Source organism: Doryrhamphus excisus, chromosome 18, assembly GCF_030265055.1.
Source record: "Doryrhamphus excisus isolate RoL2022-K1 chromosome 18, RoL_Dexc_1.0, whole genome shotgun sequence".
Classification (NCBI taxonomy): Eukaryota; Metazoa; Chordata; class Actinopteri; order Syngnathiformes; family Syngnathidae; genus Doryrhamphus; species Doryrhamphus excisus.
Window position 1 is genome coordinate 15,392,541 of NC_080483.1, and position 25,715 is coordinate 15,418,255.

Genomic DNA, 25,715 nt, shown 5'->3' on the forward strand with positions numbered 1-25,715 from the left:
AATTATTATTTTTTAAAATTAAATTATTATTTTTAAAAATTAAATTACAATTTTTTTTAAATTAAATTACATTTTTTAAATTAAATTGAACATTTTTTTAAATAAAATTATTATTTTTAAAAATTAAATTACATTTTTTTTAAATTAAATTACATTTTTTAACATTAAATTATTATTTTTTTAAATTAAATATATATATATTTAAATTTAATTACAATTTTTAACATAAAATCATTATTTTGTAAAATTAAATTAATTTAAAAGAAATTAAATTACAATTTTTTTAAAATTAAATTACATTTTTTAACATTAAATTATTATTTTTTTAAATTAAATTAAATTTTATTTTTAATTAAATTATATGAGGAAAGCAGGAAGTGAACAAATGTAGCAGTTACTGATTGTAAAAGTACCAGATGGAGGGGTACTCCAAGTAAGCTTTGCTTCTTCCTACTCCTTTTGGACATGTGGAACTGGGAACTGATTATGTGATGCATTCAATTGTAATCTGATGCATGTTCAAATGAAATTAAACCATTACCATAACCATTACAAAAATCCCCATTTGTTTCAGTTATGACGTCTTTGTTCTTGCAGTGAGCTGCGAGAGAGAATCCAGCCCGAGATCCTGGAGCTCATTAAGCAGCAGCGACTCAATCGGCTGTGTGAGGGCAGCTGTTTCCGAAAAGTGGGGAACCGCCGAAGGCAAGGTACCGCATCAATACAATCACTTTGCCTCTCTTTTACAGAAGGGAGCTCCACTTCTCACTTAGGCTCACAGCTAAGTCGCCCCATGCCTGTGTTGCAGAGAAGTTTTGGTTCTGCAGACTCTCTCTGAACCACAAAGTGCTGCACTACGGGGACTTGGATGAATCGCCGCAGGGCGAAGTGCCTTTTGAGATGCTCAGCGACAAGAGTAAGGGACCGTTATTGACCCAATATCACCTTTAAGAAACAATGTTGATGATTTACATCAGGGGTGGGCAAACTTTTTGACTCATGGGCCGCATTGAGTTAACAAAATTGTGCGGGGGGCCAGAACATATATTTAACACACATGATTTTACGCTTATAATTTTAATAATTTTAATGATTTTTAATATATTTAAATATTTTTATTTTTTTTAAATATTTTTAAATATTTTTAAATATTTTTTAATAATTTTACGCCTTTAATTATTTGTCTAATTTTAATTGTCATACTATCAGCTATATGTTCTTGTTTCCTTTTTTTCAGGAGCACTTTAAACATCAGACCACATCAAACTAGGATTTATTTTTTTATTATTTTTTACTGAATAAGACATCCGACTTGAAAGTCATGTTGCCAGCTGGTATGTTAAAAGTTGAAATACTTAAAAGCAACTGGCGGGCCGGATTCAAACGTTTGGTGGGCCGCATGTGGCCCCCGGGCCGTAGTTTGCCCACCCCTGATTTACATGGACTTAAGTCTTTTTAAATAACATTTTGCTGAATCTCTGCATGACGTTTTATTTTATCCCATAGAGAAGGGGTTCTCGAATAATCTCAAATTGAGACCGAGATCTTCCTATGGTCTCCTTTTAACCAGATCAAAGTCAAGGTTAAGTAAAGAATAAAATGAAAGTTTTTATTGAAAAACCTCATTTGTGTGTATGCGGCATTTCTTTCTAATCTAATCCCCAATAAAGCAGATGATGATCTGGCTGCAAATAATCATTTCATAAGTTTATTTCCTGTTCCCTGTAGTCCCTGTCTCGGACATCAAGTCTGTGGTGACCGGGAAGGACTGCCCTCATATGAAGGAGAAAAGTGCTCTGAAGCAAAACAAGGTATTGTTTTGTTTTGATCAATACATTCATCCTCTACTCTTATACGCTCAGGGTCAAGGGGAGCTGGAGCCTATCCCAGCTACGCCTTGGATCGTTTGCGTGCGTAGGGTTTCACGATCCACAGGGGGGCCCATTTTACGCAAGGGGATGCATTCTCGACAAATGATTGCTGTCATGAGTCATGGAGTATAGAGCCCGAGAGAATAGAATGGCAGAATGTACCTGCACACCTTGTCAGTTCCTGGTGGTGTAATGGTACAGCTGCTGCCTTGAAGCAGAAGGCTTGGAATCAGACACATTTTTCAAATTCTGTTAATTTGGTATTCATTCATTCATTTTCTACTGCTTATACTAACGAGGGTCGCGGGGGGTGCTGGAGCCTATCCCACATGAGAGGCGGGTACACCCCGGACTGGTCGCCTGGTGGTGTAATGGTACAGCTGCTGCCTTGAAGCAGAAGGCTTGGATTCGGACACATTTTTCAAATTCTGTTAATTTGGTATTCATTCATTCATTTTCTACCGCTTATACTAACGAGGGTCGCGGGGGGGGGGGGGGTGCTGGAGCCTATCCCACCTGAGAGGCGGGTACACCCCGGACCGGTCGCCTGGTGGTGTAATGGTACAGCTGCTGCCTTGAAGCAGATGGCTTGGAATCGGACACATTTTTCATTCATTCGTTCATTTTCTACCACTTGTCCTCACGAAGGTCGCGGGGGGTGCTGGAGCCTATCCCAGCTGTCTTCGGGCGAGAAGTGGGGTACACCCCGGACCGGTCGCCTGGTGGTGTAATGGTACAGCTGCTGCCTTGAAGCAGAAGGCTTGGAATCGGACACATTTTTCATTCATTCATTCATTCATTCATTCATTCATTCATTCATTTTCTACCGCTTATCCTCACGATGGTCGCGGAACTGCTGGAGCCTATCCCAGCTCCAAATTCATGAAGCCAAATAAAAAGCAAAACACATTAAAATAATTAATTAATTCATTCATTCATTCATTTTCTACCGCTTATCCTCACAAGGGTCGGGCGGGGGGTGCTGGAGCCTATCCCAGCTGTCTTCGTGCGAGAGGTGGGGTACACCCCGGACCGGTCGCCTGGTGGTGTAATGGTACAGCTGCTGCCTTGAAGCAGAAGGCTTGGAATCTGACACATTTTTCATTGATTCATTCATTTTCTACCGCTTATCCTCACGATGGTCGCGGAACTGCCGGAGCCTATCCCAGCTCCAAATTCATGAAGCCAAATAAAAAGCAAAACACATTAAAATAATTCATTCATTCGTTCATTTTCTACCGCTTGTCCTCACGAAGGTCGCGGGGGGTGCTGGAGCCTATCCCAGCTGTCTTCGGGCGAGAAGTGGGGTACACCCCGGACCGGTCGCCTGGTGGTGTAATGGTACAGCTGCTGCCTTGAAGCAGAAGGCTTGGAATCTGACACATTTTTCATTCATTCATTCATTTTCTACCGCTTATCCTCACGATGGTCGCGGAACTGCCGGAGCCTATCCCAGCTCCAAATTCATGAAGCCAAATAAAAAGCAAAACACATTAAAATAATTCATTCATTCGTTCATTTTCTACCGCTTGTCCTCACGAAGGTCGCGGGGGGTGCTGGAGCTTATCACAGCTGTCTTCGGGCGAGAGGTGGGGTACACCCCGGACCGGTCGCCTGGTGGTGTAATGGTACAGCTGCTGCCTTGAAGCAGAAGGCTTGGAATCGGACACATTTTTCATTCATTCATTCATTTTCTACCGCTTATCCTCATGATGGTCGCGGAACTGCTGGAGCCTATCCCAGCTCCAAATTCATGAAGCCAAATAAAAAGCAAAACACATTAAAATAATTCATTCATTTGTTCATTTTCTATCGCTTACCCTCACGAAGGTCGCAGGGGGTGCTGGAGCCTATCCCAGCTGTCGTCGGGCGAGAGGCGGGGTACACCCCGGACCGGTCGCCTGGTGGTGTAATGGTACAGCTGCTGCCTTGAAGCAGAAGGCTTGGAATCGGACACATTTTTCATTGATTCATTCATTTTCTACCGCTTATCCTCACGATGGTCGCGGAACTGCTGGAGCCTATCCCAGCTCCAAATTCATGAAGCCAAATAAAAAGCAAAACACCTATTAACCTAGCATGTGTTCTTTTGCCTCAGGAAGTCCTGGAGTTGGCCTTCTCTGTCCTCTACGATCCCGATGAGACGCTCAACTTTGTTGCACCGAACAAGTATGAGGTAGGCTGACATGAGCATAAACAGGAAGTGATTGTACCCAATCATCTTGGGCCTGTCCGTGTGTCTTTGGAGCAGTACTGCATCTGGACTGATGGCCTGTGCGCGCTACTGGGCAGAGAGATGGGCAGCGACCTGACCCGCAGCGACCTGGACACGCTCATCAGCATGGAGATGAAGCTCCGCCTCTTGGACCTGGAGAACATCACAATCCCGGAGGCTCCGCCCCCTGTCCCCAAAGAGCCGAGCTCTTATAATTTCACATACAACTACAGCTGAGATGTATGATGACAAGAATGTGCACATTTGCTCTTATTTCAAAGTGGGACGTTCAAAAACAGATACAGTGGAACCTCAGTTTTCATACGCCCCGGTTTTCATATGATTTGGTTTTGGGGGAAAATTATAGCTTAAAATATGTTTCGGATTTCATACACCCCGGGTTTCTTATGATTTGGTTTTTGGGGAAAATTATGGCTTAAAATATGTTTCGGATTTCCTACAGTGGAACCTCAGTTTTCATACGCCCCGGTTTTCATATGATTTGGTTTAAAATTATAGCTTAAAATATGTTTCGGATTTCCTACAGTGGAACCTCAGTTTTCATACACCCCGGTTTTCATGATTTGGTTTTAGGGGAAAATTATAGCTTAAAATATGTTTCAAATTTCTTATAAGTGGAACCTCAGTTTTCATACGTCCTGGTTTTCATGTGATTTGGTTTTGGGGGAAAATTATAGCTTAAAATAGGTTTCGGATTTCATACACCCCGGTTTTCATATGATTTGGTTTTTGGGGAAAATTATAGCTTAAAATATGTTTCGGATATCCTACAGTGGAACCTCAGTTTTCATACGCCCCGGTTTTCATATGATTTGGTTTAAAATTATAGCTTAAAATATGTTTCGGATATCCTACAGTGGAACCTCAGTTTTCATACGCCCCGGTTTTCATATGATTTGGTTTAAAATTATAGCTTAAAATATGCTTTGGATTTCCTACAGTGGAACCTCAGTTTTCATACGATTTGGTTTGGGGGGAAAATTATAGCTTAAAATATGTTTTCGATTACCTACAATGGTACCTCAGTTTTCATACGCCCTGGTTTTCAAATGATTTGGTTTGGGGGGAAAATTATAGCTTAAAATATGTTTCGGATATCCTACAGTGGAACCTCAGTTTTCATACGCCTTGGTTTTCATATGATTTGGTTTAAAATTATAGCTTAAAATATGTTTTCGATTACCTACAATGGAACCTCAGTTTTCATACGCCCTGGTTTTCATATGATTTGGTTTTTGGGGAAAATTATAGCTTAAAATATGTTTCGGATTTCCTACAGTGGAACCTTGGTTTTCATACGCCCCGGTTTTCATATAATTTGGTTTTTGGGAAAAATTATTTCTTAAAATATGTTTCAGATTTTTTACAGTGGAACCTCAGTTTTCATACGTCCTGGTTTTCATATGATTTGGTTTTGGGGAAAATTATGGCTTAAAATATGTTTCGGATTTCTTACAGTGGAACCTCAGTTTTCATACGCCCCGGTTTTCATATGATTTGGTTTAAAATTATAGCTTAAAATATGTTTCGGATTTCCTACAGTAGAACCTCAGTTTTCATTCGCCCCGGTTTTCATACAGTGGCTCAGTTATCGTGCAACCAAACAGTACGGCTAACACGAAGCATCCAAATGTTGGTGACTCTGAAGGGGTAGTGGTTCTTTTCGAGTGGGTAGCGCGCAGGCCACACAGCTAGGATACCCAAGTTCGATTCCACCCTTGGGCATGTTTGTTGGACATTTCAGAACGGATTAATGATGAAAACCGAAGTTCCGCTGTACTTTGAATATGTGTTTCTTGGTTTACAACGCTTTGTATGACTGGCTTCATCTGAGCCTAGTACACTTTAACATTGTGTTGCGATTGTGTTCCTGTTTACAGTTTTAGCTTCACATCCCACCTGTTTTTTTTTTTTGTATTTTTTTTTGTATTATTTCCAAACACTGACATCTACTTGATTCAAAAGTATGAACGATAGAAACCTCTAAATCGGTTATGAGTATTTCTACAGAAATAGATTACATTTTTGGCAGTTTTATCTGAAAAGTAGACATTTACCGCACTTTTGAACCAGCTCCGAAGTATCAGTCATGATATTAATTGGTACTTAACCTCGAAATAGTATTAATTATTACGTAATATCCTGCCAACACAAATCTAGTACGATTCATGTCAATGATGTCATTTGTCTATGCTGAATAGAATTATATTTTTGTAAGTTATTGTACACTGTGAGGGGCGTTGAGGTAACATAACATAACTTGGTGGTTTTTAGCATGCAAATTTTTTTTTTTTTTAAATATTTACTGTGCTGCGTTTCTGACTGCCAGGAAAAATGTTGGACCAACTTTTCAAACCATAAGCCCCTCATTTTCGCCGTCTTTAAAATAATTAATTTTACAATCGGTGTTGGAGTTGGCGCTCTGTCAGACCCTGACGTCAACGTTTCGTGTGTCCTGTACAAGTCAAGCCCACAAGGGAACTACAAATCCCGGTACTATTGATTGTCAAAAGAAATATGTCTGTTTTGAACTACTAATGGATGTTGTATTGATTTCTTATTTTTTACAGTCAGACGCTGCTTTCCGAGAGTTGACGCTGCATTTGACACGTGTCAACCACTGCAGTGACGAATGGCTTTTTTGCATTAGATGACAGTACGATATTGCAATTAATAGTAATGTTGTTGAATGGGATGTTAGTTGAGATATACAAAAAAACAAAAATCTAATCATGGTGTATGTGTACAGTAGATCTGTGTATATAGTACGGTCTCGTGTCACCATATTGGAGGAAATGTGTAATGTTTTGTGTCAATAACTATATCTACTGTTTATTGTTGTGTGGTGAATTTTTTCTCCTTTTTTCAAGGTGTTTAAACAACACTTTTCAAAACCCACCACACATTCATCAGGGGTCCCGGTAGCACCCAAAAAATGCAAAAAATCCTACTTTTCTGACGCTTAATTTTTTTTTTTTAACCCGTTTTTCAGGTCGGTTGTTGTTTTTTTCTCCTTTCTTTGAGCTATTTAAATACACCTTTCTGGTCCGGGAGGTGGACTAAACCCACCACAAAGTCCTCAGGGGTCCCGGCAGGACCCAAAGAAAGCAAGAAATCCCACTTTTCTGACGCTTTTTTTTTTTTTTTTTAACAGTTTTTCAGGTCCGAAGCTGTCTTTTTTTCTCCTTTCTTTGAGCTGTTTAAATGACACCTTTCTGGTCCGGGAGGTGGACAAAACCCACCACAAATTCCTCAGGGGTCCCGGCAGGACCCAAAAAAGGCAAGAAATCCCACTTTTCTGATGCTTTGTTTTTGGGTTTTTTTTTTTTTTACCCTTTTTCAGGTCCGCAACTGTTGTTTTTCTACTTTCTTTGAGATGTTTAAATGACATTTTCTGGTCCGGGAGGTGGACAAAACCCACCACACATTCATCAGGGGTCCTGACAGGACCGAAAGAAGGCAAGAAATCCCAGTTTTCTGACGCTTCGTTTTTTTTTGTGTTTTTTTTAAACTGTTTTTCAGGTCAGTTGTCGCTTTTTCTGTTTTCTTTGAGCTGTGGAAATGACACCTTTCTGGTTCAGGAGGTGGACAAAACCCACCACACATTCATCGGGGGTCCCGGCAGCACCCAAAAAAGGCAAGAAATCCCATTTTTCTGACGCTTCGTTTTTTTTTTTTTTTTTTTTACAGTTTTTCAGGTCCGAAGCTGTCGTTTTTTCTACTTTCTTTGAGCGGATGAAATGACACCTATCTGGTCCAGGAGGTGGACAAAACCCACCACAAATTCCTCAGGGGTCCCGGCAGGACCCAAAGAAGGCAAGAAATCCCACTTTTCTGATGCTTCGTTTTTTTACCCGTTTTTCAGGTTGTTTGTCACTTTTTCTCCTTTCTTTGAGCTGTGGAAATGACACCTTTCTGGTTCAGGAGGTGGACAAAACCCACCATACATTCACCGGGGGCCCCATAAGCACCCAAAAAAGGCAAGAAATCCCACTTTTCTGACTGTTTTTTTACCCGTTTTTGAGGTTTTTTTTTTTCAAATTATAAGGATTTGCTCCAAGGCTTTATTGCATTTTTTTTTTTTTACAAAATTGTCCTTTATGAAGTGGTGGGCATAAACACAGACCAGGCTTGTAGAGCTAGGAACGGGTCAGGGTTTGCATCATGTCTCTGAGGAAGGATTTTTTTTTTTTTTTTTTTATCCTAACGGCATGAATGCCTGGAATTTCGAATGCGATTGCTGGATGATAAATTGTTATATTTAATACTCATAAACCGACTCTAGGGACGCACATTACTGCTATAACTGCATTAAAAAGCCATTTTACATAATAGCCGCACTAGAGACGCAAACATTTACAGTCCCTTGCCACAAAGTGCTTCAAATTTCACTGTTTATCATAGTTTGTAAAAATATATTAATACATAAATTATGCTATTTTGTGATTGAATGCAGGTTATTATTAGTAAAAGAAAAACATATTGATGCCCTTTTTTATGCCTAAATTAAGCATTTTTAAGCATAAACGTTGCTAAATAAATATGTAGTTTTCTAGACTGGTCACTAGGTGTCAGTAATGTTATGGTAACAGTAAGACTTAATCGCCAGAACAAAAGGCTTTTATTGCAGGTTTGAATTATTTCGCAACAGGCACAATAATCCTTAATTTAAAAAAAAAAACGTTTGTGTCCATAACCCGAGCCAAGCTAAAACTCAACTCTGAACCCTTAAATGACTTATTTACTGCATTTATGTTTACTATATTTGATGCAGGTTATTATTATTATTAAAAGAAAAACATATTGATGCCCTTTTTTATGCCTAAATTAAGCATTTTTAAGCATAAACGTTGCTAAATAAATAAATGATAAATGATATGTAGTTTTGTACACTGGTCACTAGGTGTCAGTAATGTTATGGTATAATCGCCAGAACAAAAGGCTTTTATTGCAGGTTTGAATTATTATAATCCTTAATTAAAAAAAAAAAACGTTTGCGTCCGTAACCCGAGCCAAGCTAACTCTGAACCCTTAAATGTCTTATTTACTGCATTTATGTTTACTATATTTGGTGTAGTACTTTTTCCAAGTATTCATACCTACCGGATATATTTCAATAAGAAAATCTGCCTGCGTGTTTTTTTGCCTCCGCCTCATCGCGATTTCACTGTTTCACTATCATAGTTTGTAAAAATATATTAATACATAAATCATGCTATTTTGTGATTGAATGCAGGTTATTATTATTATTAAAAGAAAAACATATTGATGCCCATTTTTTATGCCTATATTAAACATTTTCAAGCATAAACGTTGCTAAATAAATAAATATGTAGTTTTGTACACTGGTCACTAGGTGTCAGTAATGTTATGGTAACAGTAAGATTTGATCGCCAGAACAAAAGGCTTTTATTGCAGGTTTGAATTATTTCGCAACAGGCACAATAATCCTTAATTTTAAAAAAACGTTTGCGTCCGTAACCCAAGCCAAGCTAAAACTAATTTATTGTATTTATGTGTACTACATTTGGTATAATACTTTTCCCAAGTATTCATACCTACCTGATATATTTCAATAAGAAAATCTGCCTGCGTGTTCTTTCGCCTCCGCCTCATCACGATGGTAATAAACGACATCGGTAACAGTTAAATGAAATTTTTTTTTATTATAATAGCTGAAAATAGAATTTGACACAATCACATGGAAATAGCGGAGAAGAATGAAAGAGGAAGTTTTGTATAGCGGTACGAATAGTAGCGGATAGAAAGTGTTACAATCCAGTCCGAGATACTGAGTGCTAAGCAGCCATCACTTTAACGTACGAGAACAAAACAAGCAGGTTTTTTTTTTTTTACTTTTCAGTTTATCGACATTTGTTTCATATTGCGTATGCGATGGTTCAAGTCCGTGAGACATTCAATACAATACCCTTGATTGAATCGTGGTTTAAATCCACCTGGTCGGAGTTGAAGTATCCTTAATAATGTTAATGATGCTGTACATATTTTTATAGAAAATAAATACAAATCTTTTCCCATAGTACTGCGATTATCGATTATTATTGACGAGCTCAGCAATCGTGATGGAACAATAGTTTCTCGCTCCGCTTCTCATCGATAAGTCCCTTATGACTTTTCATTTCCTGGAAAAAAGCGCCGTTGTGCTTTCCGTTTTCCCATCCCTGTCCGCCATGTCCGGCATGTCCGACCATCAGCATCAGCATCAACACGAGTATCATGATCATCGTAGCCGCGGTCGACGCCATCTCAGGGCTGAGCCGCAAGCCGCCCCGAGTCTCCGCCGCTTTATCGGTCCCGAACGAAACGCACTGAGTTTTCCTGCTCGTTTTGCTTCTCCGACTTCCATGCTTAGCTCCGCCTCCTCCGTCGTCGCTTCCCAAATGTAAACACACTCTGTAGAACGTCTCTGCTTGCAGATGCGTCACGTTGAAGCTACGCGTGCCCGCCAGGATACGTGTAGTGAACGCCGGCGCGCGCGCATCTGCGCTAACGGCTTGCCAGGATAAACGAGCGGAAGGGAAATTTCGTTTATTTTGCCAGGAAACGACGGCAAAGTGGCCGCCGACTTCCACCAAGTCCAGTTTCGAATCCGTAATTAACGAACGACTCTTAAGGTTGGAACGTACTCTTCTCTTTCTTGCGTTCACCTTGCCATGCACGGTGACGGTAACGCTGCGTGTATCGGCGCCGAGAGCGTTCTCAGCGACACACGTATACAAGCCGGCGTCTCTCGACGTGATCTTTCGGATCTCCAGAGTCCCCTCAAGCGAGAGGTTGTAGCGTTTAGAGGCGGTTGCGTTGCCAGACGCAGCTCCGAGTCTCAACCCTGATGGAGTGACCCAGTAAAGCTGAGGATGAGGATCAGCGAGAGCCCGGCAGTGCAAAAGCAGCTTCGCACCTTCTCTGACGCCCACGCTGGAGGGCAGGGATGCGGTGGGAATACTCGGGATGCACACGGCCGACATCTCCCTGGAGGACACATCCCTCACTTTACGAGATTTAAGTTCTCGGGGTTCCGAGCACAAAGTCGCTTGAGGTTGAATGAAGCGTACAATCCGAGATGTTCTCGAGTGGGACGCAACCTGCGCCGCCCAGTGGAAGAGACAGTCGCAACGAAGCGGGTTGGAGTGCAAGCTGACCTCCTGGAGCTTCGGAAGCGAGAGCATGACGTGATAGTGAAGAGCGCTGAGAGCGTTGGTGTTCAACATGAGGCTCTCGAGCCTGCTCAGGTGATAGAAAGCCTGCGGGTGAATGAAGGAGAGGCGAGGATTGTTGGTGATTTCCAGTTTGGTGAGCTCAGGGAGGTTCTCCAGTGACGCCTTCTCGATGGACATTAGCTCCTCCATGTTGTTCAAACCGAGCTCCTTGAGATGGACCATGTCTTTGAAGTCACCTGTTTCGATCAGTTTTATACGGTTCTTGTTTAAGTCCAGAAACTTCAGTCCTTTTACTCTTTGAAGAGCCTGAGTAGGAACCTTAGTGAGAAGATTATCATAGAAGGAGAGGCTCTCCAGAGCGTCCAAGCCATCCAGAGCATTATCAGCCAAGCTTCTTAAACCCATACCGCCGAGAACCAGACTACGCAAGGACCTCAAGGCTAAGAACCCCTTCTCAGGAAGTGTCTCGACAGGGTTTCCTCCGAGCATTAGAACTTGAAGGTGCCGCAGATCTCCAAACCACTTCGGATCCACTGTGGTGAGCTTGTTGTTGTTCATGTGCAGACGCAGGAGGGAGTCGAGACCGGAGAACGCTCCGGGCGAAATGGAGCTCAAGTCGTTGTGGCTGAGAAAGAGCTCCTGCAAAGCCGGCAGCGAGGAGAAGGAGGCATCTGGAAGGTGTCTGAGATGGTTTTCCTCCAAGTGCAGCGACAGCAGAGACGACAGAGCCAGGTTTTGCGTAACCGCTCTGACACAATTGAAGTGATTCTGCGAAAGGTCGAGATCGGTGAGGTTGGGGAGCCCGTGCAGCGCCGCGGCGTCCAACACGGACAGATTGTTGCCCTGGAGATGCAACGTGTGCGTGTTTAGCGGCAACAAACATGGCGGACTTGTCAGCAACTGGTCATTGCAGTCCACGGTCGGAGCTTCGTGGTACACGGAGTCGGGCGAGAACCACGGCTTGATGTGACACACGCATTTTTCCGGACAGGGCACGTGCCATGGCAGAGCTTGGGGCAGCATGGCCGCCGCCCCGAGCGTGAAGACCCCGACTAACACACACAGGAGACACTGCGACCGCAATAGCATCAACATAATCTTTCCGAGGAGGTTTTTGGTGATAGATGGGCGATATGGAGACCGTCAGGGTGCGCGTGAGGACGCTAGCGTGTGCCTCAAACGCATCGTTGTCATCACCGGTGTGTGGAAAACCTCAGCCAAGGAAAAAAACGCTTTTGGAAAACGAAAATTGGGATGGAGCTCAGCTGTGTGACGCCGCCTCCCTTTACTAACAACTTTAATAGCAGTGGTGGAGCATGATGACGGTCTTTTTGTTGTCACGCCATCAATCTCACATCCTGGCGGTGGCGAAGGCGGCGGCGGCGGGGGATGGACGGAGGACTTCTGGCTCACTGCTTTGTCACACACACACACACACACACACACACACACACAAAAGAGAAAGAAATAGAGTCAGAGTGAGAATCTGAGAAATGGAAAATAGCTGAAGCTAATCATGCATTTAATTTCACACAACGCTTCTTTTTCGAAAAAAACACACACAGTGTGGCTTTTTTGTGAATTCGTCACAAAGCCTCGCCGCAGCCGTATCGTATAAAGTAACAATAACATCACATTTCATTACTCGCTTTCACCAGGATTAGATTTACCTTCATATGTCAATAGTTAAAAAATAGAAAAACACCTTCTTGTAGTGATGCTAATTATTATTGTTGTTGTTTTTTTTGTGCAAAGTATACAAAGTAGATGCTACCTAGTGAAATATGGTACAGCTAGCAAAAAAAAAAAAAAAAAAAAAAAAAAAAAAAAAAAAAAAAAAAAAAATTGTTGCAGGGGTCTCAAACATGCGGCCCGCGGGCCAAATGTGGCCCGCAGGACACTAGTTTGAGGCCCCCACCTTGATATGAAACTTTAATGTTTAATGATATGGATGCTGTATGGTATCATGTACCCAGAAAAAAATTATTACGTTTGATTAATGTTCATGTTAAAGGTTAAATAACTGTTAATAGTTATCCTCCCTATCCGTGTGGAAGTGGTAAGTTTTTGGCAATTTAAGTTTAAAGGAAATAACTTGAAGGCTACCGTTTAGGTGGCTTTAGCTCTCTAGTTTGCGAGTTAGCATGTGTCTCAAGACCCTGCAGTTGCGCAATATGTTGTAAATAAAAAGAGTATAAATGTGACTATAGTCGTGTTTTGTCATGTCTACAGGGCTCTAATAATGCTTTGTTCATTTTAATCTGAAAAAAATAATTTGTCTACCCACCAACTATAAGTGGTTTCTTAAGTTTTTATTATTTGACGTTTTATTATTATTATTATTATTATATTTATTTATTTGTTACTGATTGATTTTATTCTTGATTTGTTTATTTATTTTTCATCTTATTTTGTGTAGAAAAATAAAAAGTAAGATATTTGAGAACAGTGGAATGTTTTATCAGAGCTTTTATTGTAGAAAATCGGAACCAAAGCAAAGTTTAAAAAAATTTTTTTGTTTTTAATAAATGCATTTTTTTTTTTTTGGAAAACCTGATGCGGCCCAGTCTCACCCAGACCCGAGCTCCAGTGGCCCCCCAAGTAAATTGAGTTTGAGACCCCTGATCTAGTGCATTGTTGCCATAGAAACACCCATCCTTGCTCGTCCCTTACTTTTAATTAGTTTTGGTCTAATCTGTGCATCATTTGATATACCGTACAGTATACACGATTGTACATCTCACTGATTTATCCGCTGCCTACATTTCCACTAATTAAAATGTCCTTTGTGTATGAATGCGTCTTTCATACCTTCATTTGAATTATATCATGCATATTTGCAGCACCGTGTAGTTGACGTTAATTAAAGAAGAAAATGTGCCTCTTGACTCGAATGGGTGAGATATTATTTTCGGTTTTGAAATATTAAAAAAAAAAGATCCTAGTTGAAGTCATGGTTACAAAAATGGTGGGAATTTCTGGTGAGAAAACAATATTATATCATAATACATACATTTCTGCTTTTTAAAAAGAGTTACTGGACTGATGACATTTTTTTTAGACCAAATAAACCACTGTTATGATAATATATAATAAGAGTAAATAATATACCACAGTGGTATTTACAATATTTACAATATTTCCTTTAATATGCCGTCTTTCACTCTCCAAAGTTGTTAAATTGGTGTTTGTGTATTTTCTCACATTAACCACACATAATCAACTTGTGATTATATGTGATCAATCATGATTAATCACACATAATGTCTTGTGTATATGTGATTAATCATGATTAATCACGCATACGGGCTTGTGAGCATATGTGATTAATCATGATTAATCACACATGGCACATGCGATTAATCGTGATTAACCCCACATACAAACTTGTGATTATATGTGATTAATCACACAAATATCCTGCGCGTATGTGATTAATCATGATTAATCACACAATAGGTTGTGCGTATATGTGATTAATCATGATTAATCACATATGATCACATGTGGTTATATATATATTAGGGTAAGTAAGATGATTTTATACATCTCACAAGTATAGAACTACATTTAAAACATTCCAGGTGATTGAACGAGCGACGCAAAGTGAGCGTTTGTGTGACGACGCATTTTGAGTCAATATCATCACAGCAGCAGATCATTTCTCCCGAGGTTCTCCTTCCCCCTTTCCATCAACCATTCACTTTCATCTCCATGCACTCATCCTTTTTTTCCACATGCAACCCGCTCAATAATGCATTCCTCATTTAATTTTTGATGCCCCCGACCGTTTTTGTCTTTTGCGCTCAAACGTCAACAATGTCGGTTTCAGAGTCGTGAGCTTCGAGCGTGCGTATGAACGTTTTTTTGGTAACTTATACCGGCTTTTAAGTTGTGTAGCGCTGCAAGAATCACCGGGCTTCTTGTCTTCATGCCTTTTTCATGGCCCTGAAAGTTTACTATCATGGTACTCATGAATTACTATACCTGGCAACCTTGGCTTACAGTACTCTAGTCACAACATTAGGAACACCTGCACAATCTGCATTCAAATATCTGCAGATAATAATTCTGCACTGTCATGAGAGGTGATAATTAAAGAATATACACTACATCACAGGGGCACGGTGGACGAGTGGTTAGCACATAGGCCACACAGCTAGGAGACCCAAGTTCGACTCTGTGTGGAGTTTGCATGTTCTGGGTTTTCTCCGGATACTCCGGTTTCATTCCAAAAACATGCTAGGTTAATTAGCGACTCCAAATTGTCCATAGGTATGAATGTGAGTGTGAATGGTTGTTTGTCTATATGTGCCCTGTGATTGGCTGGCCACCAGTCCGGAGTCCCAAAGACAGCTGGGATAGGCTCCAGCATTTCCTCGACCATCATGAGGATAAGCGATAGAAAACGAATGAATGAATGAATGAATGAATGAATGAATGAATCAATGAAAAATGTGTCAGATTCCAAGCCTTCTGCTTCAAGGCAGCAGCTGTACCATTACACCACCTGAACTGACAGATGTGCAGGTACATTCTGCCACTTTTTTCTATCGGGCTCTATACTCTATACCTCATGACAGCAATCATTTGTCGAGAATGCATCCGCCTCTACTCTCACCCAAAGTTGCCTGGGATAGGCTCCAGCTCCCCTTGACCCTCTCTACTCTTGTATAAGAGTAGAGGATGAATGGATTCATCAAAACTAAACCATACCTTGTTTTGTTTCAGGGCACTTTTTCTCCTGTTGGTATTGGTACTGATTAAGTTGGTATTGATTAGCATAAAGGTACTTAAAAGTATAAAAAGCAGTCTGCAAAAATAAATAGATCGTTACGTTAATATCTTGCTGTGGCAAGATTGTGCTTTTGCTTTTGACTGTCTTATACATTTTTAAGGTGTTGTTTTGTATGTTTTGGTCGTGTACAGTTCAATTATTTTGACTTTTGATCCAAATCTGGCATCTTTATTGAGAATGATTGTGAATTTCTTGCTATACACAATATTGTTTCCACGTTCAAAATGAAGTCGTTTATACCGGAGGAGTCGCTTTGTTTGATAAGGTTTGTGAGGTGGGCGAGTTTCACACATGTGCATTAAAGTTACGTCAATCGACAACATGATGATGGTAAATTCTGTGTCCATACAATACTCGTAAAAGTACCGTATTTTCTGGACTATAAGTCGCTATAAGTCGCACAAGGCCAATAATGTATAATTAGGTAGAAAAAACATACATAAGTCGCACTGGAGTATAAATTGCGCAAGGCCAAAAATGCATAACTAGGTAAAAAAAACATACATAAGTCACACTGGAGTATTTCGCATTTTTTGCAGGTAATTTATTTTCCAAACTACTTAACCAAAACAGACATTACGTCCTCTTGGAAGGCAAGTTCTAACAATAAAATAATAGCGAACAGGCTGAATAGGTGTAAGATATGCTAACACAATGCTTATTCAGCTACACAAAAAAATAAACATGGACAGAAAAGATGTCCAGTGTTTATGTAACATAAACACTTTTTTTCATTTATAAGTCGCTCTGGAGTATAAGTCGCAGGACACAGCCAACCTATGAACAAAAGTGCGACTCATAGTCCAGAAATTACGGTATACATTTTGTAAAAACAACAACTCTATAGTATTATTTATGGTAACAGTCTGTTCTGTTGATACCGTATGACCATGCATAACGTTATACATTTTGCAGACTCAATACACAGCTGATTAGTAAAGTATAAAATCATTAATGCAGGATACTCTGACCATCCCTTATACCTCTAAACGCACATCTACAGTAAAAGTGATCTGTTTTCACTTTTTAACCTTATATCTCATCTCTGTGCTGTTTTCGACTGAAAGTGCATCGCTGTTTTGACTACTCCGGTAAGGAAAAAAAAAAAAGTGATAGAAAATCATGCTTTTTTTTAATGAGCAAATTGCTAATCATTAAATAAAATCATATTACTCTCAGTGCCATCTGCTTCCTTCAACTCCAGAAAGCTAAACATCCGAATATGGAGATATTCCCATGCAGGAGTGTGGGATGCTTTGACAGAGATGGAGGAGCTGGATGCAGATTGTGCAAAAAAAAAAAAAAAAAAAAAAAAGAGCAAGCGAAAGAGAGAGAGAGAGAGAGAGACGCATGATGATGCAGGCTGTTGCTGCAGACACATGTATGCACAAACTTAGCATTTATTTCTCCACGGCCACCAACGAGCCTCCATCTTTAAGCCATTGACTCAATGTGTGAGCATACATGCATCCGCGGCGACGTTTGTACCCCGTGAGTGAGTGCTGCAAATAATCCCATCAACACATTTCCTTACCCCCAGCAAGAGGAATCACTCTCTTCAGTCTTCGGTCTTGTTGTTTCTCCCCCCCCCACCCTTTTCTTCGTCAAACGCTTCCTGTGCTGAGGCTGTTCTTCTTGTCTCTCAGCCACACAATTAAGATTCTTGAAATATCACATCCCTGCTGCACTGGAGATGGAGACACCATTGGCACAGGATTCCTCTCCCTCTCTCTCTCTCTCCGTCTTTCGCTCTTTCTATCGCTCTATCTCGCTCTTTCTCGCCTGCTATGTGAGAGAGAGAGGTGCTGGGCTCTGCAGCAGAGCTTCTGTCCTTCTCATCTCGCTTGCCTCACTCACTCCCTTCTTCTCTTTCCCTGTGTGACACACTGATGGAAAAATACTTGCACGGTGGTACAGTGTGTTGGCTTAGGTTGGGGTTCTAGTAATGAGTTATGCTATTGTGTAGTGTGGTAGATATATAGGAGATATATTTTTATAGAATTCATGCATAACCTTATAGAATTCAAGAAACAATACAAGCAGTTGATGGTCATACGGTATCAACAGAACAGACTGTTACCATAAATAATACTATAGAGTTGTTGTTTTTACAAAATGTATACCGTAATTTCCGGACTATAAGTCGCACTTTTGTTCATAGGTTGGCTGTTCCTGCAACTTATACTCCAGAGCGACTTATAAATGAAAAAAAGTGTTTATGTTACATAAACACTGGACACCTTTTCATTCATTCATTAATTTTCTACCACTTTTTCCTTGCTAGGGTTGCGGGGGTGCTGGAGCCTATCCCAGCTGTCTTCGGGCGAGAGGCGGGGTACACCCTGGACTGGTGGCCAGCCAATCACAGAGCACATATAGACAAACAACCATTCACACTCACATTCATACCTATGGACAATTTGGAGTCGCTAATTAACCTAGCATGTTTTTGGAATGTGGGAGGAAACCGGAGTACCCGGAGAAAACCCACGCATGCACGGGGAGAACATGCAAACTCCACACAGAGATGGCCGAGGGTGGAATTGAACCCTGGTCTCCTAGCTGTGAGGTCTGTGCGCTAACCACTCGACCACCGTACCGCCCCTAATGACCAAAATTCAAATGTTTTGCAAGAGTTGGAAAAACTTACTTCCTGTCTTGCTTCTATACCAGAGGTGGGCAAACTACGGCCCGGGGGCCACATGCGGCCCGCCAAGTGTTTGAATACGGCCCAAAGTATTTAATTGAAACTTAACATACAACCTGGCATCATGGTACAACCTTGGAACACCATGGTACAAGTACATATAGCTGATTGCACTACATTTTTTACAGATACAATAATTCCAGGTGGACTGTTACGTGTAAAATATATAGTATGCACCCCCCCCTCATCAATTTTGTTAAATCAATGCGGCCCGCGAGCCCACCCCTGTTCTATACGTATAACATAACAGGAAGTCCATGCATGTACATGATCACATTTTCCTGTTTCCAAAGATGTGAAACTGCAAAGTTACCATAAACATCCTTCAATGTGGATAACTGCGAGCCACTCAGACGCCTTTAAAGCATTTAATAGAAAACGAGCGCTACAGTAAAAGATACAATAAAACTCGCACGAGCAGTAAAAAAGGCAATTTCCCTTTTTTTTTTTATTTCATTGTTGCAAATAAAGCGAAAAAGCCAAATGAAATGAATGTTTCATTTGATGCATGTAATAAACATTATCAAACGTGTTCAGACGGTTTGAAGCCATTTGGATGGCAACCAAGCAGAGTCTTCGTCGGCTTCAAATGATGCAGGCAGCCGAGAAAAGCCGCTAGCGGGCATGAATTTTTTATTCAACACTTTGAGCGCTAATTAAATGATGAAGTATGAAAATGCAGTTTGTGTATTGTTTGGAAGAACTCCGGAGGATGAAAGCATTTTTTTTTTTTTTTTGTGGTGTGATCCATTGCAGGTATTGTACGTGTTCTGGTCGGATGATACTTCCATTCGGGTGGTAATTACTAACAGAGTACTGCGTGGCTGGTACACGTGATTGTGTTTCATAGAATGAGATTGGGTTGTTGTTTTTTTTCCTGGGAGAATTAGCCTGAAAGCCTGAAATGAAACATGCTCATATGCTGCATTTCCCATCGCAACCTGCCGTTTATTTTTTTTGTTGTTTTTTTTTTTTAGAAAGGAATATGTGTAGCACTGAAAAGAAAAAAGGAGTAGGAAGAGCAGAAAATACAAATTCAAAAGGCCCAACAAGTGAGTGGAGAATTAGCCTGATTGCCTGAAATGAAACACGCTCATATGCTGCATTTCCCATCGCAACCTGCCGTTTTTTTTTTTTTTTTGAGAACTGAATACACTGAAAAGAAAAAAGGAGTAGGAGGAGCAGAAAATACAAATTCAAAAGGCCCAACAAGTGAGTGGAGAATTAGCCTGAAAGCCTGAAATGAAACACGCTCATATGCTGCATTTCCCATCGCAAACTGCCATTTTTTTTTTTTTTTTTAGAAATGAATATGTGTAGCACTGAAAAGAAAAAAGGAGTAGGAGGAGCAGAAAATACAAATTCAAAAGGCCCAACAAGTGAGTGGAGAATTAGCCTGAAAGCCTGAAATGAAACATGCTCATATGCTGCATTTCCCATTGCAACCTGCCGTTTATTTTTTTTGTTGTTTTTTTTTTTAGAAAGGAATATGTGTAGCACTGAAAAGAAAAAAGGAGTAGGAAGAGCAGAAAATACAAATTCAAAAGGCCCAACAAGTGAGTGGAGAATTAGCCTGATTGCCTGAAATGAAACACGCTCATATGCTGCATTTCCCATCGCAACCTGCCGTTTTTTTTTTTTTTTTGAGAACTGAATACACTGAAAAGAAAAAAGGAGTAGGAGGAGCAGAAAATACAAATTCAAAAGGCCCAACAAGTGAGTGGAGAATTAGCCTGAAAGCCTGAAATGAAACACGCTCGTATGCTGCATTTCCCATTGCAACCTGACGTTTTTTTTTTTTTTTTTTTTTTTTTGAGAAATGAATATGTGTAGCACTGAAAAGTTAAAAGGAGTAGGAGGAGCAGAAAATACAAATTCAAAAGGCCCAACAAGTGAGTGGAGAATTAGCCTGAAAGCCTGAAATGAAACACGCTCGTATGCTGCATTTCCCATCGCAACCTGCTGTTTTTTTTTTGTTTTTTTGTTTTTTTTTTAGAAATGAATATGTGTAGCACTGAAAAGAAAAAAGGAGTAGGAGGAGCAGAAAATACAAATTCAAAAGGCCCAACAAGTGAGTGGAGAATTAGCCTGAAAGCCTGAAATGAAACACGCTCGTATGCTGCATTTCCCATTGCAACCTGACGTTTTTTTTTGTTTTTTTTTTTTTTTGAGAAATGAATATGTGTAGCACTGAAAATAAAAAAGGAGTAGGAGGAGTAGAAAATACAAATTCAAAAGGCCCAACAAGTGAGTGGAGAATTAGCCTGAAAGCCTGAAATGAAACACGCTCGTATGCTGCATTTCCCATCGCAACCTGCCGTTTTTTGTTTTTTTTTTTTTTTTAGAAATGAATATGTGTAGCACTGAAAAGAAAAAAGGAGTAGGAGGAGCAGAAAATACAAATTCAAAAGGCCCAACAAGTGAGTCAAGTAAGGTAAAAAGTACAAAGCATTTTTTTTTCATGCTTTAGGGCTAATCTTTTTTGTGTATATGTGTGTGTGTGTATATGTGTGTGTGTGTGTGTGCAAAAGTCCAACTTGGCTCTCTAATGGCTTCCCCCTTCATTTGCTGAAGCCAACACACAAGAACACACACACACACACACACACACACACACACACACACAAGAACACACACACACACCCACATGTCCTGCTGACTGAAAGGCAGCAAGGATAAGTGGTAGCTCGACTGAAAAGAAGGCAAAAAAAAGAGGAGGTCGCCATAGCAACACCGAGAGGTTGTTGTGCTTTTTATTGGAGAGAAAGAAACTGTGCTCGTTGTGCCCCCCCCCCACCCCCCCCAAGTGCTGATACCTTTACCTTTTTGTATCTCTTATGCTTCATTCTCTGCCTCGCCTTTGTTTTTAAGTCTCAGGGCGTTGACTTGCAAAGAGATGACATCATCGATGCCGCTTCACTCTAATAGTTGTATTTCTATACTCCGTTAAGATCTAGTAAGAATTCATTTGAAAGTTTGTTTTTCAACGTTTACTGTTGCCGCTGCTCTGTTGACGATATTTGGCCTAATCATGAACACCTCGTTCTTAGCAGTGTTGGGTATGCTAGTAGTTAGTTTTAGTTACTAGTTACTTCTCCAAAAAATAACTGAGTTACTAAATGAGTTACTCCACTACAAAAGTAACTAGTTACTAGTAAAAGTAACTATTTGGCTGAAAACGCAATCTTTCTAAACCTTACTAAGCCAATCCTCATTGCTTATGTGCTCTAAACACCCGCCCACTCAAGTTCTCTGATTGGCTGAAGACGCAATTTTACTAAACCTTAGCCAATCCTCATTGCTTATATATACATATATACATATATATAGTATGCATAAGTATATATATACCTACATATATACATACATATATACACATATATACTTATATACACATATATACATATATAGTATGCATATGTATACATATACCTACATACATACATATATACACAGATATATACATATATACATACACATATATACATACATATATACACATATATATACATATATACACATACATACATATATACATACACATATATACATATATAGTATACATATGTATGTATACATATACCTACATACATACATATATACATACACATATATACATATATAGTATACATATATAGTATACATATGTATACATATACCTACATACATACATATATACATACATACTATATACACACACATATACATATATATACACATATATACATACACATATATATGTACATATATATGTACATACATATATACACACATATATACTTATATACACATATATACATACACATATATACATATATAGTATGCATATGTATACATATACCTACAAACATACATACATACATATATACATACATATACACACACACACACATATATATATACATATATACACATATATACATATACATATATACACTCATATATATATCTATATATACACACACATACATATACATATATACACACACATATAAATATATATATACATATACACACACACATAAATATATATAGATACACATATATACACACACACATACATATATATACACATATATACACACACATATACATATATATATACACATATGTACACACACATATACATATATATAGATACACATTTATACACACACACATACATATACGTATATAGATACACATTTATACACACACACATATACATATATATAGATACACACACACACACACACACACACACACACACACACACACACACACACACACACACACACACACACACATATATATATATATATATATATATATATATATATATATATATATATATATATATATATATATATATATATATATATATATATATATATATATATATATATATATATATATATATATATATATATATATATATAGTCTGTCTGCTGGGTCCAGAAATGCACCCCCAGTGTGGAGGAGCTAAATATGAATAATATTGTCTGCATGTTATTTCTTCTTCTTCTCTATCAGGGCTTAGCTGGCTTGTTGCCTAGCTGGACTTCATGTATATGGACTCAAGGATCATCCACCCACCCAAGCACCATACACGTGTTGTACTGCACGTGTATGTGCATGCATGTGTGTATGTGTATGTGTATATGTGTGTGTGTGTGCAAAATGATTGGGAATTTGCTGCCATGGCGACGAGGCTGGCAGTATCTAATAACGAGGGGATGCTGAGAAACCCAGTTTGCAGCAGAGTCAGTAAAGATACTGTAAGTAGAAAATACTGACACCTGTTTGCCTGCGAGCACATACTTGGTTGTAATTATGTCATCTTTATGAAAAATAATACAGTAGCTTCTCTGAGTCATCTCCTCATCATCCTCCAGTTGTTATATTTCTCTCTTTTCTCTCAGTGATGTTTCATTTCCCTCCAAGAAATGACCGTGGGTCAGCGACCCGTTGTCATCCCGCCATTAAAACAATCCACACGGCATTCATTCTTTTCATTATGTGTAAGAATTCTTTCATGGCACGTCGTGAGCGTGTCTGTTGCGTGGGAGATGGCAACAACAGGTCTACAGGTTCTCCGTGCATGGTTGCCATGGTGAAGGCGACAGAGGGAGTTTTTGTGTAATTACCGCAGGAAAAAGGAAAGTCTGTGCATATTTCTTTGAGTCTTGCTTGGTATTTGGATTGATAGTACAAGATGCGTATGAATCCCTAAAGCTTGGAGGAGGAAAGATGAAATCTATGAAAGTGAAAGTGTCGACTCTTGATGAACTTACTGATGTGTGTTGCTCATATGCTGTTTTTAAAAATGGTTCTAATGTATCCAAATAATAGACCGTGGGTCTCGAGAGCATTTATTTAGGCCCTGGATGAAAAGGCTTTTAGTTTAAGGGGATTCAAATGCTGTGAGGGAAGCAAAAAAGCTGAGCTGAAAGAGCTGAAATTTAAAAAACTCAAAACCAGTGGCGTTCTAAAATGTTCTTAAGCCCCCCCTAAATAATTTTATTATTAATAAATTTAATTTATTGATTTTTTAATATTTTTTTATTGATTTTATTGTAATTTTTTGACAAAAAACTAATTTCACAAATTTCAGACAAATTTCATATAAAAGAGCAGAGTAGTAATAATCAGAAGAAGAATAATGATGATAATAATAATAATAGGCTAATTAATAATATAATTCATTCATTCATTTTCTACCGCTTTTTCCTCACGAGGGTCGCGGGGGTACACCCTGGACTGGTGGCCAGCCAATCACAGGGCACATATAGACAAACAACCATTCACACTCACATTCATACCTATGGACAATTTGGAGTCGCTAATTAACCTAGCATGTTTTTGGAATGTGGGAGGAACCCACGCATGCACGGGGAGAACATGCAAACTCCACACAGAGATGGCCGAGGGTGGGGAAAGACAAAATAAGAAGCCAAAAAGTTACCACTTCCACAAAAAATAGGAGGATAACTCATTCCTTCATTCATTTTCGACCACTTATCCTCACAAGGGTTGCAGGGGGTGCTGGAGCCTATCCCAGCTGTCTTCGGGCGAGAAGCGGGGTACACCCTGGACTGGTGGCCAGCCAATCACAGGGCACATATAGACAAACAACCATTCACACTCACATTCATACCTATGGACAATTTGGAGTCGCTAATTAACCTAGCATGTTTTTGGAATGTGGGAGGAACCCACGCATGCACGGGGAGAACATGCAAACTCCACACAGAGATGGCCGAGGGTGGGGAAAGACAAAATAAGAAGCCAAAAAGTTACCACTTCCACAAAAAATAGGAGGATAACTCATTCCTTCATTCATTTTCGACCACTTATCCTCACAAGGGTTGCAGGGGGTGCTGGAGCCTATCCCAGCTGTCTTCGGGCGAGAAGCGGGGTACACCGCGTACACCGCTGGTTGTTTGTCTATATGTGCCCGGTGATTGGCTGGAAGCTTGAAGACAGCTGGGATAGGCTCCAGCACGCCCAAATAAATAGTTTTAGACACAACAAGAAGCATGAACTGCACAGTGTTGTAACTTTTTTATAGTTAATAACATCGAGAAGTGTGAACAGTATTGAGGTATATCATGTATGTTACATGTGGAGTAGAAATAACCTTGAAAATGTATGTTAGTTCAGGACAATAATACCCATCCATCCATTTTCTCAGTCCTCATTTGAGTCCAAGATGAGCTGAAGCTTATCCCAGCATCAGGTGAGAGGCGGGGTACACCCTGGACTGGTTGCCAGTCAATCACAGTGTACATTATGCAAACAAACATCCACAATCTCATGAAGTGCAACCCACTATGGCACCGTCCTGCAGTAGAACAGTACAAAGTGTACTCCATGTACTTTAGCATAAACGCCCCTTAGACTAGTTGCACCATGAATGTACCCACATCATCTCAACCTTCCATGG

At 39.7% G+C, this 25,715-nt stretch overlaps 2 protein-coding genes across 7 annotated transcripts in view; one reads left to right on the plus strand and one right to left on the minus strand.

The window, feature by feature from the left end:
* elmo2 (engulfment and cell motility 2) overlaps window positions 1–7,026 on the plus strand; it is a 30,199-nt gene extending 23,173 nt beyond the window's left edge. For 2 of the 5 annotated variants that reach the window (XM_058054479.1, XM_058054480.1), the window contains exons 19-23: window positions 598–710; window positions 809–916; window positions 1,729–1,811; window positions 3,970–4,047; window positions 4,123–7,026. In XM_058054479.1, coding sequence (XP_057910462.1) covers window positions 598–710; window positions 809–916; window positions 1,729–1,811; window positions 3,970–4,047; window positions 4,123–4,323 — 583 coding nt within the window. In that variant the 3' untranslated portion in view covers window positions 4,324–7,026. The remainder of the gene's footprint in view (window positions 1–597; window positions 711–808; window positions 917–1,728; window positions 1,812–3,969; window positions 4,048–4,122) is intronic. The other 3 variants (XM_058054481.1, XM_058054482.1, XM_058054483.1) reach the window with 2 other exon arrangements.
* Window positions 7,027–8,196: 1,170 nt separating this feature from the next.
* lrrn2 (leucine rich repeat neuronal 2) lies at window positions 8,197–17,880 on the minus strand. 2 transcript variants are annotated; one of them, XM_058054478.1, is made up of 2 exons: window positions 17,618–17,880; window positions 8,197–12,697 (listed from the first exon to the last, which is right to left on the minus strand). In XM_058054478.1, the coding sequence occupies exon 2, from the start codon at window positions 12,378–12,380 to the stop codon at window positions 10,179–10,181; it is 2,202 nt and encodes a 733-aa protein (XP_057910461.1). In that variant the 5' UTR covers window positions 12,381–12,697; window positions 17,618–17,880; the 3' UTR covers window positions 8,197–10,178. The 2 variants fall into 2 exon arrangements, with proteins under 2 accessions (XP_057910461.1, XP_057910460.1); XM_058054477.1 differs by having other exon boundaries at window positions 8,197–12,700.
* Window positions 17,881–25,715: the final 7,835 nt, after the last annotated feature.